The sequence below is a fragment of the Diorhabda carinulata genome, chromosome 8, assembly GCF_026250575.1.
Source record: "Diorhabda carinulata isolate Delta chromosome 8, icDioCari1.1, whole genome shotgun sequence".
NCBI classification, from domain to species: domain Eukaryota; kingdom Metazoa; phylum Arthropoda; class Insecta; order Coleoptera; family Chrysomelidae; genus Diorhabda; species Diorhabda carinulata.
This window is the reverse complement of record NC_079467.1, coordinates 494,951-513,308: the sequence shown is the minus strand read 5'-3', so window position 1 is coordinate 513,308 and position 18,358 is coordinate 494,951. Positions and strand designations below refer to the sequence as shown.

Sequence of the window (18,358 nt, the reverse complement as noted above, 5' to 3'; positions counted from 1 at the left end):
TTAAACGATTAAAAAATTTATTTTCTTAATAATTATTTCAACATAATTCAATATCGGAATATTACTTCTAAATATCTTCTGTAGGTTGCCCAGCCCTAACTATGACTACTCATCCAGACTTATCATACACTGTCAGTATAGTTTCAGAGGTGTTGGATTGTCCAAAAGTATCTGACTGGGAAGCCATAAAATGGATCTTTAAATACTTCACATTATGGTCTTTTGTATTGTGGAGGTGTAGCCCTGGTGTTAAAGTACTTCACTGATTCGGATTCTGCGAACAACCCTGAGACACGACGCTCAAGAGCTGGATTTGTTACTGCTTGTGGTAGAACTGTGTTTAAATTAATATTTAATATTTTTGTTCCAGTATTCATTTTTTTAAAAATTTTATCTCGTGGACTAATATCTAACTAATATCATTATTTATATTCTGTTCTCCATTTTCCTCTTCATCTTTCCACATATAAATATAAAAAATAAATTGCACAACATATCCAGTCACTGTTTACAAAGCAGATCCACTGTGATTCTTAATATCAACTTTTGGAGGTAGATGCAAATATTGCGGTGCTAAATTTGGGGTGGTTAATGAAATAAATTGTGGTACATCTAATAAAAAAGGCTGATACATCAGAACTTGATCGGTTACGTCAAATTGTGGGGCATTAACAACATACTGGGTGTAATGCTGATCATTTAACTGAGATTCTAATTTTACGGGTTCCGCCTGATCAAAGGTGGTAGTATTACCTACTACCTCAATACAAATAGGCTGCTGGGTTTTTTGTTGTTGAATATTTCCCTCGTAGTTTACTATGAGTTGGCTTGGAGTTTCGGGATTTAAGGAATTTGTTTCATTGAGTTTTGCCATTATTTTTTCAGCTTTTTCAGCTGCTTTTCTAGATACTTCGGGTCCGTTATTTAACATATTCGCTACTAGTTGAGGAAGTCTAATATTGGGCTGAATAGGAGGTGGAGGAATATTTTGTTGAGGGCAGCACTGATGTACAAAAAACGCATTTGTAGCTGATGTATCCACAGAGTGTAGATGTTGAAAAGTTGCCTACAAAAGTATATTGAATATCATTTAATACTCAATAATTGAAATTTAAGTACAATTTCTAGTTACAAATCTATTTCAAAGAATTTCAATATTTGTTAACAATTTTATTTCAATTCTAAGTTTAATTAAACTTAAATGAGAATGTAAACTTAATATTATATTTTTTGGAGTTCATTTACCAGGACAGAATCTGCAAAATAAGTTCCAAAATTTCCATTATGAAATTCTTCTAAAGTCCCATCTAACAATAATATATTTGAAGAGGGAAACAAAATGATTTTTCATTACGAAAAAATTATATTTCAACTGTTTATTTATATCTATTCTTCTACTGTAACATTTGATTCCTTGTTAAGCAAATTCAAAATTAATCGTCATATAACAAACAAAAAAACTTATATTTATATATAGTAAGAAAATAATTCAGGTGATAAATAAAACTATATTAATTGAGAACCTAATTCCAGATATATATATATATATATATATATATATATATATATATATATATATATATATATATATATATATATATATATATATTATATATATATATATATATGTGTATTGAAAGTTACTTACTTTAATTACTAGATTCATTCCATTTCTGACGTGTTTACTTTTTCTCTTCGAGAGAGGATTGTCTGACAAAACTTTCAAATCTAAACTTCCTTTGCACCTAGTACGATCAAATAATAACTCCTTTTTTATTATTTTCCCTTCTCCGGTCCAACATTGATATAATTTTCTAAATCTGATTTTTGGTCCAGTATTTGAAGTCTTTTTGGCCCAAACGGTATCCGTAATTTGTGAAAATAAATCTACCCATTCATCGCATAACGTGTTGAAGTCTTCGTTGTCTTTTGGTATTTGTGTTCTTATTTTGATATCAAAAATTTTCGAATCTGCCTCCCATTTCACAAGTTGAACTTCGAACCTTCGGTTTAATTTAGTCAAAATGTGACCAAAATCTTCTTTCGCTTTATCTTCAGCCATTTTCAGTATAGCTTATACAAGGGAATAAAATATCGACCAAAGATATGAGAAGCATATTAAACGATTTTGTGCTTTAAATATAACGTTCAAAAGACCCAACTACTTGTTTCACAAATTTCATTTGAATCTAATCGTATGTCGTAGCTTCAAACCATTTTTTCGCGAGTGAACGAAGGTAATGAATTGCCTGACAATCCATGCAATATTTCTTAAAACTACATTTGAACAAAAATTATGTTGAAGAAGATATAAGCTTTCCCTGTAGCTCTATATTTTTAAGAAAATAATTGCAATTATATTCAAGAATCCTGTTACCATTTTCCTTTAAAATTATTCGGAAACTATGATCCTTAATCAACTGATCCTAATTGTGACGAGATTGCTATCAGCTTCCAAAGTTTTTTCACGTATGGATGGTACCTAACCTAACCTAACCTAATTCAAAACCTTCCAGAATGGCGCTGGCTTAGATAAAAAGTAAAGTATGAATGTAGCAGATAAATTGCTAGGCTTCCGAAATATTGTGCACGAATGTGATCGATAACGTGCTCAAATTGTTTTTTTTTAAATTGCAGCAGATAATGATTAAAATTCAAGGAAACAATCTATCAGCTAAACACATTTATTTACCTGATAAGTATGAATCTGGAATTTTGACTAAATCTATGGTTTGAACATGAAAAGACGCTCTTGACTACATCTATGATTTTAATAGAGCCATCTACAGATGAGTATAAGCATAAACAAATGTCATCCTTAAGCTTATCAAAATTTGAGGTTATCTTGTAAAAAACAATAAATGAAAATTCCAAATTTTTTAAAAAGTGTTTTATATGGAATTCCAGTGGGTATTACAATTGTAGATATCTTTGGTTATATAGCTAGAGTGGATGGAATTTCCATGCAACCAGCATTAAATCCTGATAAGAATAAAAGAGATTATGTATATTTAAATAGGTGGGCAGTTAAAGGATATGAAATCGAACGTGGAGATATTATCTCGTTAATATCACCTAAAGATCCTTCGCAAAAGATTATTAAAAGGGTAATAGGATTAGAAGGTATGTATTTATTGGATATTTTTTACAGCAATATTACCACTTCCATATTTTTAGGTGATGTAATAGCAACATTGCGATACAAAAAGGATATTGTCCGAATCCCAGAGGGACATTGTTGGATAGAAGGTGACCATACAGGTCACTCTATGGACTCAAATAATTTCGGTCCAGTATCTCTAGGTCTTATTACTGCCAAAGCAACTTGTATAGTGTGGCCTCCTTCAAGGTGGCAGTTTATTCAGCCCTTAATTCCCGAATCTAGGAAACCTTTAAATTTGAAACGTTCCATAAGTAAAAGGAGTATTATAGGAATTGTTTAGTACCAAAAATGAGAGCTGTTACATTTATAAAGAGAATAGAATTTGAATTTACTGGCAATATAGCAAGGAAAGCTTTGACTTTAGGAGATATTGATAATGATGGATATAATGAATTAATTGTAGGAAATCAAAATGGTGTTGTATCAATATTTAAAGTATGTATAACAAAAAGGGGGAGATATTCTAGAGAATAAAATGAAGAGCTTGCCACATTTCCAAAATATTGAAAAAAAATTAGATTTATTTTAGTATAAAACAGGTCAAGTCAAGTGATTAGGTTTCAGTTTACCTTCAGTCTCTGAAGACGATAACTTAGCAACTAATGATTCTACTTAACAGAAAATTTTGAAAATATTGCTCAGAGCCATTCGAATAAAAAATATTTTTGTTTAGAAGTGAAATAATGTCCTGATTGGATAGTTCTATCACACCTAATTCTGCCTACAGTTGAAGTGGAAGATGAATAATTTTATTTTGAAATTTCAAGTTTTGACTAGATTTACGAATGCAAGTACCTTGGGCGTTTCATTTTTAGGGTGAAGAAAAAATACAAACTATTTCTAAACTGAATTTCATAAGTTGTGTAGCTGTTGGAGATATTATGAATCAGAATCAAAATGTATTGATAATTATAACTGCTGATGGTTGGTGTTACCTATACGCTTATCCAGAAACATCATCAAATAATACGGACCAAGCAGTAGAAGAAGTAAGTGGGATATATTGAAAATCTTTTATGCTTAACACGTTGAGCCCTTGTACTCACAACTGAACTTTTCCCACAGCTCAGAGCGGTCCTATGGATCGCACGACGTATTTAGAGTCCTCTCGGGCTCTCGCTGCGGATTTAACAGTCAAAAAATCATTATTTGCGACAAAATAACTAGGTAATTTATTTGGGGGAAGATGTCTGAAGTACCACGAAAAAAGCCTCGCTCCATTTTTACCAACAAATCAATTTTTGTCGTCACTATATCGACTAGTTACTCTAGCCAGTAGCATTTTGTCAAACAGGCTCGTCGGTGTCTTACACAATCGGCGCTGATGACGTAGTTGCCTATTTGGAACGCATATCGAGCGGTATAAAATATATCCAAACTTCTGTTGACATATTTTTCGATTTCTTCACGTTTTCGTCTCCAATCGCCAACAGTGACTTCCCCAAATCAGCAGCCACCTTTTTGATAGATTCACTATTGTCCAATAGTTTAATAACAACTCTTAACAACATTTACTTCCGGAAATATCGGCAGTGGCCATTGTCTCAGGAAGGCCAACAGATATCGAACCATGGATAACTTTGTTCGATAGATGTCATCAAGATCTATCTATGTGTGAAAAGTTATGATTGACGCATGCGCATAAGAATTTCTGTGGAAAAAGTATGCAAACATAAACACACCAATATAACCACAATTAGCGCCAATGCGACTAACACCAACTGGGTTCAGAGCGAACTGAGTCTAGAATGTGTCATCTTCCCCCTCCCTCGACATGACAGCTCGACCTAGCAACAGCCATATTTATGTTTGTTATTTTTGAATGACAGGCTCGGTTAACCGGGAGTTTACTGTACTTATAAACTTCGTAATTTTGTTAATACTAATCCTATAGACTTGAAATAAACACCATGATTATCCTTTAGGTCGATGGTCCACTTCAGTCTTTATCTGTATCTGAGGGTACTGAAGCTTTTAGAAATGTTGATGTGTCTTCTACTCCATCACCGGCCTATAAAAAGGTGAAGGCTGAACTTATTTGTATCCATGAACAAAGGATTCCTGCGAATACAAAGGTTATAGTACTTATAGCTTCATATTATGTTTTTTTTTATTTGTGATTGATAAGAGATATAAACACTGTATCGATCGAAATCTAAAGAAATCTGAGAAGAATTCTTCTTTAACGTGGGTTGTTATGGGAACCATAGATAAATTTTTTGGCTACAAATAACATCGGAGTTTCCCCGATATATGAGTATATGGTTTTGATTGGTAAGAAATTAATCTTTCTAATGGTGTCAGTCGTTATAGCTGAGTTAGTAGCTAAAAATTCAATGCGGATCCGGTAACTGAGTGGAAATTAGGAAAACGGACATATTGTTTCAGTCACTCAAAGAAATTACATAGAAGATGTTCAACAAAATAGGATTTGGAATCTTTAAAACTACGAAAAAAAAAATAATTAAATAGAAATCGCTATATTCATTTACTAGCTCATTTCTATTCTAATTAATAACAATTTATTTAAAACTTACTAACTGCGTTCACACAAATCATTTATATACCTAAATAAAATTCTACAAAGCTCTAGAACAAAAAGAAACAGAAGAAATAATGTAAATAAACAGCCTGATATTAAAAAAAATTATATACAAATAAAAATCAAACGAGATCCGCCATTTATAAAAAATGTGCGAAAAGCGCCGCGCGAATTCGCCGAATTGTTAAAATTCCGTAGTAGCTGGAGAGAGCTGGACTAGGGAACCATTTTATGAACTTGTTCGTAACAATACTAATATACATTTGTAGTTTTGGGCTTTTCGCTTTTTCAAAAAACAAACACGACAAATCGTTTAGTTTTCGCTTTTTTACATTCATCTCTTGTGGCGTTTTTATTTAAATAAAAAAGAGAAAGGGACCAGCACTGGACTACCTCCCAAAATGACACAGTAGCTTAATAAACTCTTATTACAGGATATAGTAATTGGAGATATTGATGGTGATGGTAATGTGGAGATGGTGCTAGGACTCACTGATCGCGTTGTTAGATCTTACAAATGGATCTCAAATCAAAATTTGTCTCCATTGAATATAAGTGGAATATCTGGTCAATTCGATCCTTCTCATAAAATATTAGGTATGTTATTTTAATAGTTAATCAAGTAATTTCATCTTTTGTATATGGTTCTATGTACTCTGGACTGCCAGTTATATAAAAAATTTAATTAGTTCGATTTGATTGTCTTCGTTTTCTGCGATCCTCACAATTTTAAAAAACAGTCAAAACGTGAACATCATAATTAATATTCCAGCCACTTTATAGACCAGATCTGTCTATTCAACCTAATATGATTTATTTTTCCAGAAGAAAGATGGAATAAAAAAGTTGAACAACTAAAAATATATCACAATAAAAGGGGATAATTTTGATAAACGAACTAGATTTTTTGTTAATTTGGAAAAAGTAATAATAAAAATATATTAATCTTTCTTCGACTGGTGCAAGCCGATGAAAATCTGGATCTGGTATGACATATGAATTTGAAAAGTTTAATATCTTTTTGTAGGTATTGATTCTTGGTTTGTTGGGGTAGTGGTAGCTGATTAGGTGCAGAATATTGTCATTGAGCTTAGGGCTCTATTATAACCTTTTGAACTTTAAACAACCCACCGATTGGTGGATAAAAACTTTGTTAACTTTGACTGATATGATAGAGAGTGTCTTATATATAATGTCGTTTTCTAATGTTGACTTCTTTATCTTTCTATCCTTTGTAGTTTCATATTATTTTTGGCATCACTTGATTCTATTTTATTGTCATCCTTCATTTTTTGCTCGTTTTGTCTTTCTTCGTTATCCTTTTTAATATATATTTGTTTCTGTTTAATTATCAATGAACGTTTTCGTCTATTGTTATTTTTTAATAAATTTTTTATCAATTTTCAACATCATATTTGTCTTTTCCAATGTTAACTTCTTTATCTTTCTATCCTTTGTAAATTCATATTATTTTTGTCATCAGTTGATTCTATTTTATCGTCATCCATCAATTTTTTGTTCGTTTTATCTTTCTTCGTTATTCTTTGTCATGTTTATTTCTTCTTTTTGATCATCTATGAACGTTTTCGTCTTTTGTTGTTTCTTTAATAAATTTTTTAACAATTTCTTTCATTATATTTGTCGTTTTCCAATGCTTTCTATTGAATGTTGTAGTTTTTCTTTTTATCTCTCATCAGTTTTCTTCCATTTTATGTGTCTTCTATTATAGTATGTCTTCGTTATTTCTTTGTGTATTTCACATTTCATATTTCACATTTTGTCATTATACTGCTCCTTGGATCTTTGTTGTTATCTATCGTTTCATATTTTACTGTGTTTCGTCATTTGCCGTTTTTGTTTACTTTTTTGTATTTTCTCGCTTCCTTTTTTCTTCATTTATAAGTCTTTCTGCTTCTACCATTGTTCTTATTCTTTTCTTTTGATCTTTACCGTTTTCCATTTGTTGCATCTAGTAGATTCCTTTTTGTCATTTTTCCTTTTTTGTCTTCCTTCTTCTTCTTCTTAGATCTCTATTATTGTTTTTTTTTCTTTGTTATCTATGAACTTTTTGTCTTCTCTATATTATATTCCTCTTCTCTTTTCTGACTTTTCAATATAAACATGTTGTAATGATAATTTTTTTTGTGAAAGGTGCTTGCCATGTAGTGATGCCTGTCGATATTGATCTTGAACTTCTGTAGGTTGTAGCTTCCATTCTAGATTGAATTATATTGGATAGCTCAGAGCATCTGCTGTGGTAGTATCAGTGAAACAAAATCAGATCAGCGACCTTTCTTCTATGGTCTAAGCTCTCCAAGTTTCTGGTCAATTCTGGATAGCCTATAAGTCGAAGTCGAATCTAAGCCTTGTAGAAAGATTAGAAGCGTAGTCTGTAGCTTTTGGGTCTCAAAAAGAGCTCCAAGATTTTCTGAAGCTGCCACAGCTAATTCATAATTGGACATATTGCTCCCAGCTCAACACTTAACCAGCGGATTTGCGGTGATGTTGACAACTATAACTTGAATTGTCTAAAAAGTAATTCGATTCTTTTTCCTTCAGTAACCACTAAGGAGAGTTTCTCTCCCTAGTAGAAGGAGATGTTTGAGATACAAAAAATTTCTATACAACTCATCATTATTTATTTTCTCATTGATATATTCTCTAAGGAAAATTTGTGGCGGTGAATAAATGGGAGTGCGCCAATCAAATAGGGTCCATAACTTTACACCATGCGTTAGATGGAACACCATCAATACTAATTGCTCAACCAGGAGGAACTTTCATGAGAATCAAATGTCAGTTCGATGATATAACAGCAGAAGAATGTTTGGAAAGTTCAATTCGTAGTAATTCGAGCAGGTAAACTAATTTTACATTTGCAAAAGTTTAAAACGTTTTTTCAGTTTTCAATTAGGTCAATGTATTTAATCTTTCAAAATAACGATATAGCCCACTCTCTACAGCGATATTTTCATTTCAAGATTTATTAATTTCCTTAGAAATCGCAATTGAATCCCTGGTTCAACAAGAAACATACAATATAATTTATATTTTATCTCTTTTCTTGTTTTCTATTTTTCATCTGCGTATCAATTTTTTTGACATGGCATGTTTTGGATTGTTTCCCCATATCCCCATATTTTCTTTGTCTTTTTTCTCAACAACACATTTCAAGTTGATTTTTTTGTGGTTCTTTAGTCTTACTTTACTGCATTTTTTTCCTTTTTACACTTTTAGACCGAAGTTTCTTCCGCGATTTTGTATACTCAAAGAGTATAGAAAGTACTCACGATTCGTGGAAAACTCCTAGAGTTCTCATTGAGTTTTTATTGGGAAAATCAAATTTTCCAAAAAAATTTTTTGATTTCTGTTCATAGAACGATATTTGATCATAGATTTGATTAACAAATTCTTTTTGACGGGAAAAATGCTTTACTGGTTGAAATATATGCAAAAGCAAAGAAAATCATCGATTTTCTGTGCTTTTCCGATTTCTTCGAACTAAACCAATCAAAATTTTATTCAAACTTACCAGAAAAAAATGTTGGCGGGACTGTTCCTCCCCGAGTCCGTGATTTTTCAAAATATAGAAAGCCAAGAATCGAAAAATCACGGACTCAGGGTTAATATTTCTCGCAAAATTTTCTGAGGTCCAGTTACACCCCAGGAGACGTTTCGCCAACATATTTTTCTGATCATTTCGATTCAATTATGTTTTATTGGCAACCCTCCTGCCAAAACAGTTTGATAACGAAATTGCTGCAAAGAAAAACTCATTTTCCAGGAATCGTAAGAATTTTTTATACACTTTAACCACTCCAAAAGGCAGATAATCCCTTCCGGTTTATTTTTGGTATTGTCTCAACTACTTAAGGGTTGTTATATATTCTGTTTCAATTTTTAGCAGTTCTACTACCGAAAATATTTCTAGTTCCATTGATTATCAATTTCTTGGAATATCTCGGATGCGAAATCAAAATATATCTACTGAAATTCTGGGAGATCTTCAATGTTCCCAGTATAATAATGTCGAAAATTTTGAGGCATCCCAGGAAGGTTCTACTGCCAAAGGAAAACCTTACGCTTTAGCAACTCTCGATGGCACCATTATGCTGGTTCAAGATGAAGTAATTCTATGGTAAGATTGAAGGGATTTACTTCGTTACCAGATCTAGTGAGATTTTTTTTAAGGGCGATAGCAGTGGACCATCAACTTTTCGCTTTAACAAAATTAGACGTAACAGGAAATGGATCGGATGATATAGTTGCTTGTTCTTGGGACGGTGAAACGTACATTCTAGACCAAGCGAAAAATTCCGTTAGGTTTCATTTAGGTGAAGCTGTTCAAGCTTTCCATAGCGGATACTATAATATTAATCTAAATGCGCCCGATGTTACTTGCTTTGTTTATGTAAATTTCAAAAATACTGTAAGTACATCTCGAAAAAATGAAAAATACCACCACGTTTCGATAAAATCAAATCAAATTTTCTTTAACCTGGTTTCAATTTTCAACTCTCTTGCTTCTACCATTGCAAAACCGTAACCTGGATGCTTGTTTTGAAATTACACCCTCTGACACCGACACCACATGAATCTGAGCTGAAAAACCATAGATAAATGTGTTTTTTTTTCGAAAACAATTTCTTTATCCGAAATTAAATTCACCCGGAAAACTGTCACAAATAATAATAGAACAGAGTTTTCCGGAAAACTCGTTACTTTTACTACAAAACGAGAGATGTGACGTTATTCCTCGAAATCTGGACTAAGTTTTCTCGATTCCCAATTTTTGGAATGAGTTGGATTTGTAGTCTGGTGGTTGAAACTCCCAACCTGGCAGCTGTAGAACTGCACGAAAAAAAATAAAATGATGAAGGTACCGGGAACACAGATGGAAATTATTGAAGAAGGGACGAGATACAAAATTTAATTAAAACAAAAGGAATTTTTGTGTGCACAATAAAAAAAAGCAAAAAAAAAACATACCAGTGAATATAAAGAATGAAATTACCACAAAATTATATTGATTTAAACACTGGAGTGAAGATAGTTAGAGGACGATTTCGAATACATTCCGAGGTTTTATTGAATCAAAAACTGGAGTGTGACTTGAATGCCCGCCCAAATCATCCAGCAACATAATCCAAAAGCCACGTTTTCTTTCATTCGTCACTACGTGAATCTTTCTCCAGGTCTTGTGTAGGCTCGTTCTCTTCTATCGCTACTATGCAAGCACAGTCAGGTTTCTTCTGAGAAGAGAACAGCCTACTCAGCCTTGTGATTAATCCACCGTTGCAAGTATTCATTGTCTAAATAATTTGTTTATATTTTTAGGTTATCATCTATTACGATCTCCCGATTAAAGAACTTACTTGTACAACATTTGTACCGGATCTTGTTAAAATGAGTGAAATTTTCAGAAGAGATGACCAAAACCCGGAAGAAGCTTTGGAAATTGTTGAAAATTTTGATAGGAAACAACGAAGGGAACTTGTAGAATATCTTTTATACAATGTAAATTGAAAAAAAAATGTTTTTAATATTAAAAGGAATCGAGTACATTAGTTTGCAGAAAAAACTGTCATTCTAAATAAATTATTACATTATAACAAAAAATAGCGTCTAATATTATCCACTGTATGTTAAAACGTTTTACGGCAAATGCGATGAATCCAAAAAAAGTTCAAATTTCAAATTTGTCATAACCTCACAGACAAAAGTCTATAGGTGTTAAATCGGAAATGCGCGGAAGTCAACTTATATCACCTTTCCAAAAGATCAATTTGCCGGGAAAAATTTCGCTCACGGCAACCATGGAACCATATTCTTTGGTTATAACCATCAAACCTCTGCAGTTCAGGCACGTCTTACATCTAAATTCACTGTAACTTTCATCTCCAAAAAAGTATCGCAGCTCATGCTCTCAATTTAGGCGTATGTAGGGGTTATCAATGTTTATGTTTTGGATTGGTTGTACTCCAATAGCGGCTTATTGACGTGTCCATTAAGATGCAAATGAGCTTCATCCGAAAATTATAAATATTGGATAGCGTTCAATCATCTGGTTTACTAAGTCAAACTGTTCCTGAGGCTACGATTCTTTCACCAATTGAATTTTGTGAAATACAATCCTAACCTAAATTTTTTTTAAACACCTTGAAGTAAAGTTCAATAAAAGAGTTTGGGAATTAAGGAAATTAAATAAACGAATCGTGTATCTTCGATTTACATTTATTCTAAACTTTATACATAACTCTGTACAAAATTATTTAAAGATATTTTCGTTGGTTTTCATTTTTTTTTTTATTGGCACATAAAATTTGACTAGTATATTATAGAGCCTTTACGTCCTAAAATTTAAATTCGATAAAATTATTGTATTGGTCAGAAAATTAGAGTTTTTAGACGTATATACAGTAGAGAACCTTTTTTTTTGATATGGATATTTTCCCATTGCACATTTAAACTTTTAGGTACTTAAAAATCGTTACTTAAGAGTATTATTTGTAGATCAATCGGCAGATAATAATTTGTTAAGTATAAGAAATCACTACCATCAATACAGACCTTGAAAACATTCTGGAATGGGGTGGTAATACCCAGGAATCCAGGCTGCTGTTTTTACAAATGAGGCTCGGGATTTGGTCGGTTCTCAAGCATGACCTGAAGCTGCTCGACTCAATACAGAAGAGAGCAATAATTTAATATTGTGAACTTGCTTATTTTGATGACAAGACAACGTGTTGTCCTTAACCTCACTTTCAATCTCGGCCCACAAAACTCATTGAAGCAAAAGGTCTTAAGCTTGTGCTAGTAATAACTCAGTTAAGTCTCACTTGTGAGACTGAAAAGGAACTGAGTGAGTTGAGATGTAAATGGAAAGTAGCTATAGTTTAGCTAATTTTTCACTGATAGATAGAAGTAATTAAAAACGAATCATTATCTATCGATCGATCTCGTTATTCTAAAATAAAAATATCTATTTCTATAATTGTAAAATGATAGAAGATGAGTATTTGGGTTTTTTCAGAAATATTTGCCAAGTTTTTTGACCTTGATGATATTTCATTTTCGGTCCCAGGTACTGTTGTATAACCACGACGCTTCGTCCCGAGATTTGGACCAACTGTTTTCCAAACTATTATCCTATAAATCAAAAGAAAAATATTAATTTTATATATTTCGCACAAAGCGTAGCAGATACGTTCAAGAAAATTGAAAAAAGGTAGACAAAGACACCTGAGAATGGAAGTAAATATCAAGAAAAGCAAAGGGGTAGTAGTGAATAAAAAAAAGAAGGTATCATAAAGCAACCACTTTTAACTATCTAGGAGACTCTTAATAAGAGTATACAACTCGATAACTGTACACACGTTAATAGTTTGGGTAATGAACAAAAAGACACTGAACAGAATAGTTTCAGAAGAGATGGAACGACTAAGGAAAATAGCAGGAAAAACGACGATGGGTATATAAGAAATGAATTAATTGTAGAAAAGCTCAAACTGAAAACTGAATAACTGGTAAGGACACATAAAGAGAGAAACGCCACAAAGTTTAATAAGAAAAGTGACACAAGCAAAAAGATATAAGACAATGAAGAACAACCAACAACAAGTAATATTAGGAAGACAAGGAAAAACAATCGAGCAGATGAATGAAGTAGCAAATAGTGGAAAAAATGGATAAAAGGAGGACATAAAGATTTCTTGAAAAGAAGAAAGCTTGTACATGAGTATGTTGGAGTTCCTTACAAGCAATGGCGTAAAAGTAAAACTAGAAGGCGATGTAAAAAAGTAACAAAACTTTTATAAATATTGTTCACGTATATGGTGACAGTTTACTTCAGCATCAAATACTAAAATCAACATCCAGTTTCATTAAAGTTATTTGATGACTTTTGAATCTATTTCCTAATTATTAAGATGTCTGTCGTATGTTAACAACGTCATAATTATTAAGAGTGTCTTAAATCTTCTATGAATGGTCCGATATATCAACGGAAACGATTCAGTGATACGACAAGAAACACCACGTAGTTTATCCACATTTCCAAATTGGCGCAGAAATATTTCTGCACAGTACCTTTGGAGTCTTCTATCAGCTGGGGGTTCTAAGAGAGGATGGAGTAAAGGGTTACTGTGTGGTTCAAGCCTTTTATGGTGTAAATCCACCATTGATCTGTACCCAAAATTTAGATTGATCGATTTCAATGTTATACTTACTACAAATTGTGAATGATTCATCGGTGTTGAACTTAAATATTCCATATTAGAATAGTACGAGTAATTATTATAACAGTTAGTTGACGAATTGGTACTACTTAATACTGAAGGTTGCGTAGACGTACACCATCTATGTTGATCTAAAGAAAACGAATCTATAGACGCTGGAGACCATATACTGGAATTTGCCGAGTTGGTATAAGTGGAGCTTGGAATCTAAAAATATAAAACACAGTTATAAGTCTCTTTTCCAAAAAATCACTATTCAAAATTATCAAATCAAAAGTCTTGTGCACTGTATGCACTAATGCGTTATTTCAGTTTCTTTTCTCTTTTTGGAGAAAACATAAGCGATAAATATCTTATGACGGATTAAAAAGCTTAAATGATGTGGAACAATTGGAGTGTAAAGATTGATTAGGGCGATAGAAACTAGAATCTTCACTTCCTTGAGTACAAAGTTCTGGGTCGCTTTAAAGCCATGCAATGCTATGCCAGGTGCAATATTTCTTGATTAAAAGCATGCGCGCATGAAGTTCAGCTGATTTTTTCATGCAACATCTCGCACTTACAATATCATCGGTTTGGTGCCATTTTTAAATGCGCGCAATTCTAGGGAGAAATCTAGTTACTGTTTAATTCACCAATTGAATTTTTGTTAGTGGCAGCATTGATGCAATGACAAGTGACGTGTGACGTGCAATATTTTGACCTTGCAAAAAATTCCATGCAATTTCTTGCACCATGTCAAACGACTTTTATAAATGTATTTTAAAAATATGAAGTTTTGAGAAATATTATAAACAAAAACATGAATTTGAAAATTTATTAGTTCTAACATGGCAATATGTAACTTTCAAATAATTTAAATTACACGCCATCAATTAAATTTAGATTCGTCGTTATTTTATAAAGGAAATTAGTAGTTCAGACTAACTATAGATTACCGTTGGTGAACTAGTGCTGCCACATGTTGGAAGTAGCTGAGATTTGACGTAGTTCGGACTGTCTCTAAGGTGTAGCGCTGTAGGTACAGAAGGTGGACTTCCCGATGAACTGGAAAGAAAATAATTAAAGATAATATCACAATAAATGTCTTTTTTCAAAACTATAAGTTCACAACAGTTTTAAGATGTTGATTTGGAGTGAATATTGGCGAAAATAAAAAAACTAGCTCTTTTTCGAGAAAAGAAAAAAGATCAAGTATTTTTATATAATAGAGAACAACTTTTCAGCCAAGAAACGACGACGATTTAGTGTTTTGTGTTCCAACCGTTTGTGGTCTTTTCAATACTTGGTGGATAGCAAATATTGTTAAAAAAACCGGGCATAGTCGGAGATTGCGCAGACATTATGTCTTCTAATAACCGTTCCAAGAACTAGTTTGAAACAAACCTACAATTATAACCTAAATTTGACAGAGCACAGTAACACGTGATCGATTGATATAAAAACGATATACACATAAATTTATATATTCATACTTCATATATAAGATACTCAGATTGTGTCAGTTCAAAATATTTATACAAAGTTCAACGAGACTTCTTTCCGCAATTATCGAATCTTGTAGAGGACTCTTAAGTGTTTTAGACTATTCTGTATTTGGCTACTCTACGAGAATATTTTAAGGATACAAAAAAAAAAGGATGAACTCTAATTTTTGCAATAAAAAATTGACATCTTGGTGCGATAGAAATAGAATGTTTGCAGTTATGGCAATTTTACCCAGACATAACTAATTTGAAAGCAGTTGTCAGAGCTTCTGCAGTCTATATAAAGATTAGAACCAAATATGGTGGATGCTCAACTCAACTAATTTTGGATGCTGCCTGGGCTATTACGGATATTATTATGATACGAAAGAACCTCTACACAACTTCCCACTCCGTTTTTCTTTTAACGCTCCACGTAATTTTGAAACTAAATTGACGTAATAAGCACCTATAACTGTGACTCAATGCTGCAGGTAATCTACTAAAGTCGCAACTTTAGCATCCCAAACGTCGATGCTAAACGATACTACTTTTCATGTATCCGTAAAATCTTTGCGAACTTGCATTGGGGTAAATGTGACTATTTAATTACCGAGCGTTGTTCCACACAATCCATTTTGATATTCTTTCGAATTCATGGTTCTAATGTAAGCACACAAACTTGATAGTTTCTAGCATGTGTCTACCTCATATTAATTATGACGTGATGAAAAATAATTGTTTTGGTGTATAAATATGTCAGGAGTATAGCAAAGATATAGGCGTGAATATCGGTTCTATTATATGACACAAAAATGCGTTAACCAACTGTTTTTACATAAGCTGAATGAATCTTATGTTTTCAGTAGGTAAAATAGTAATTATCTCACTAATATTGTCATTATTTACTGGTATTTATTCCAATATACATTGGATAATATTGTATATGTAAACCGTAGACATTCACTTTTTTGAATAATTTAAATATACGTAACGAAAACATTGAATCGCCCCGTATAGTTTATAATCAACTTGCTAAAATCACAGCGTTTATATAAGACCATAAATATGGATTTTCTTACCTGGTACTAGTATTATTATTGCTTGAAACAGAAACTGGTGTTGGAGATGACTTAGTAATGAGGCTGGTGGTAGTTTTGTTTTTTAATCTGGTGGTTTTTTCCGAGTTTTGCTGCTGGTTGTGTTGTTTTTGTTGTTGGCGACATTTTGCTCGTCTGTTCTTAAACCACACCTGAAATATTTTATAGCGTCAACGACAACAGGTAGGTAGAACGGATGTTTAAATATTCCGTTGTTTACAATTTGGAAATAATGGTTCTTAACACATATTAGAAATTCAACAAAATTATCTTTGATACATTTTCCAATTTGAGGGAAAGTTTGACATTCAACACCTGATGGTATAGCGCGTGAGGGACATGGTTGGTGGTTCATGATAGATAGTATCGGCAAACCCCATAGTTATTTTACGGAAAATAACTATACTATATACTATATAACGGTAGTTTATATAGACTTTCAATGACTGTTAAGTGAAATATTTGACTTTCCATTTAGATTAAATTGAATTAAATCTTTGAGTACCACGAAATCTAAGTTGGATTTTCTGCAACCTATTCATTCTAAATACACATCATCGTTAGGTGAGTGTAGTTTAAAAAGTTAAGCTTTTCTTATTAAGATAACTTAGTTGGTATGGTGGCAGCACTAACAGTGTGTTGAGTACTCCCTCGCTAGACTGTTTACAGTTCATCCTCCAGTTCTAGAGTTGTACTAAACGACAGTATCTGAACTTTATAGGCCTTAAGACCCAAGTCTTTATGCAAAATACGTTTGTGGAATGGCTAATTCCAAAGAACGACGAGGAATGGACAAACCTGGGTTTTCTTCAACACTTTGGGCTACAACAGCAATATTCTCAGTTGTTCTTGAGCGACGTGCACGGGTTTTATTCTTCACAGCACTAACTTGTCCCAACAGCTCAAGTTTTTCCACCAATTTCTGTATTGCGGTCCGACAAGGTGCTTCACGTCGACCAAAAAATGTTTCAGTTTTACGAACCGTCTCTGCCAAACTTTCACCATTTTTATAGTGAATTTTAATAATTTCAATGCGTTGTTGAAGCGTGTATCGTTCCATTTTTATTAATGGCGTAGTTTCTACTTGTCAAATGTCAAAAAATGACAGCTTCAAAAGTGACATTTACCGAAATAGCGGGCTGTTCAAAATAACACCTCTTATTGGAAAACCCTATATTATCTCTAGATTGCGTTAAAGGTTAACGACTATCGCCTTCGTTTGTATAGGGACTGATTTTTTTTTTCGTTTTGCCCTAAAAATCATCGACGTAAAAATAAAGAAACGATTTGTTGCGAAATTTCACATGAAACCTTGAAAAACTACAATTGAAACTTAAAATTTATTGAGACAAATATATGATAAATAATTTTCGTCGCGTTCACGTATTTTTCAGTGGTTTTTTAAGATGGCCGAAAGATGTTGAAAATTATTCGTTAAAATATGAAAAAATCGAAAAGTTGATCTGAATTCATGCGATTGTTGAATCTCCCGCCAAAATTAAGTCCAGCGGGAAAACATCCTCGGAGGGAATCTTCACATTCATGCTTTGACGATTAAACTATACGGTGGGCTGTAAGAAATTGACCCTTTGTCCTCTACTCAACAAAAAATTTTGAAAACATTCCAGTGGGTAGGCGAGAGGAATTGGCCAATTCTTTACACTAAATATTTCCTCCGAGGAGGTTTTCCCGCTGGACTTAATTTTGGCGGGAGAAGGTTTATTGGTGGGAAACTTTAGTCTAAAACAAGAAGTCATTAGATTTAATGTACCTTCAGTCTCTGAAGACGATAACTTGGTTTTAGAAACGCGCGTCAGACATTGTAATCGTGAGTGTGGGTGTAAACAGTG

The 18,358-nt window shown here is 32.8% G+C and overlaps 3 protein-coding genes across 8 annotated transcripts in view; 1 reads left to right on the top strand and 2 right to left on the bottom strand.

The window, feature by feature from the left end:
- LOC130897168 (uncharacterized) lies at positions 1-2,200 on the bottom strand. The gene is made up of 2 exons (XM_057805883.1): positions 1,649-2,200; positions 1-1,066 (listed from the first exon to the last, which is right to left on the bottom strand). Exons 1-2 carry the CDS (start codon positions 2,060-2,062, stop codon positions 509-511), a joined length of 972 nt encoding a protein of 323 aa, XP_057661866.1. The 5' UTR covers positions 2,063-2,200; the 3' UTR covers positions 1-508.
- Positions 2,201-2,736: 536 nt separating this feature from the next.
- On the top strand, positions 2,737-11,324 carry LOC130897166 (KICSTOR complex protein ITFG2-like). Of its 5 annotated transcripts, none has more exons than XM_057805880.1 (8): positions 3,182-3,598; positions 3,979-4,152; positions 5,089-5,238; positions 6,140-6,302; positions 8,372-8,564; positions 9,613-9,843; positions 9,897-10,134; positions 11,043-11,324. In XM_057805880.1, exons 1-8 carry the CDS (start codon positions 3,452-3,454, stop codon positions 11,229-11,231), a joined length of 1,485 nt encoding a protein of 494 aa, XP_057661863.1. In that variant the 5' UTR covers positions 3,182-3,451; the 3' UTR covers positions 11,232-11,324. The 5 variants fall into 5 exon arrangements, 4 of the variants coding, with proteins under 4 accessions (XP_057661863.1, XP_057661861.1, XP_057661865.1 ...); XM_057805878.1 differs by having other exon boundaries at positions 9,610-9,843; XM_057805882.1 differs by lacking the exon at positions 5,089-5,238.
- A 599-nt stretch (positions 11,325-11,923) lies between these two features.
- Positions 11,924-18,358, bottom strand: part of LOC130897054 (homeobox protein OTX2-A-like) — a 49,347-nt gene continuing 42,912 nt past the window's right edge. For both annotated transcript variants that reach the window (XM_057805563.1, XM_057805565.1), the window contains exons 5-8: positions 16,491-16,660; positions 14,881-14,989; positions 13,934-14,149; positions 11,924-12,854 (exon numbers count right to left, since the gene is read on the bottom strand). In XM_057805563.1, coding sequence (XP_057661546.1) covers positions 12,774-12,854; positions 13,934-14,149; positions 14,881-14,989; positions 16,491-16,660 — 576 coding nt within the window. In that variant the 3' untranslated portion in view covers positions 11,924-12,773. The remainder of the gene's footprint in view (positions 12,855-13,933; positions 14,150-14,880; positions 14,990-16,490; positions 16,661-18,358) is intronic.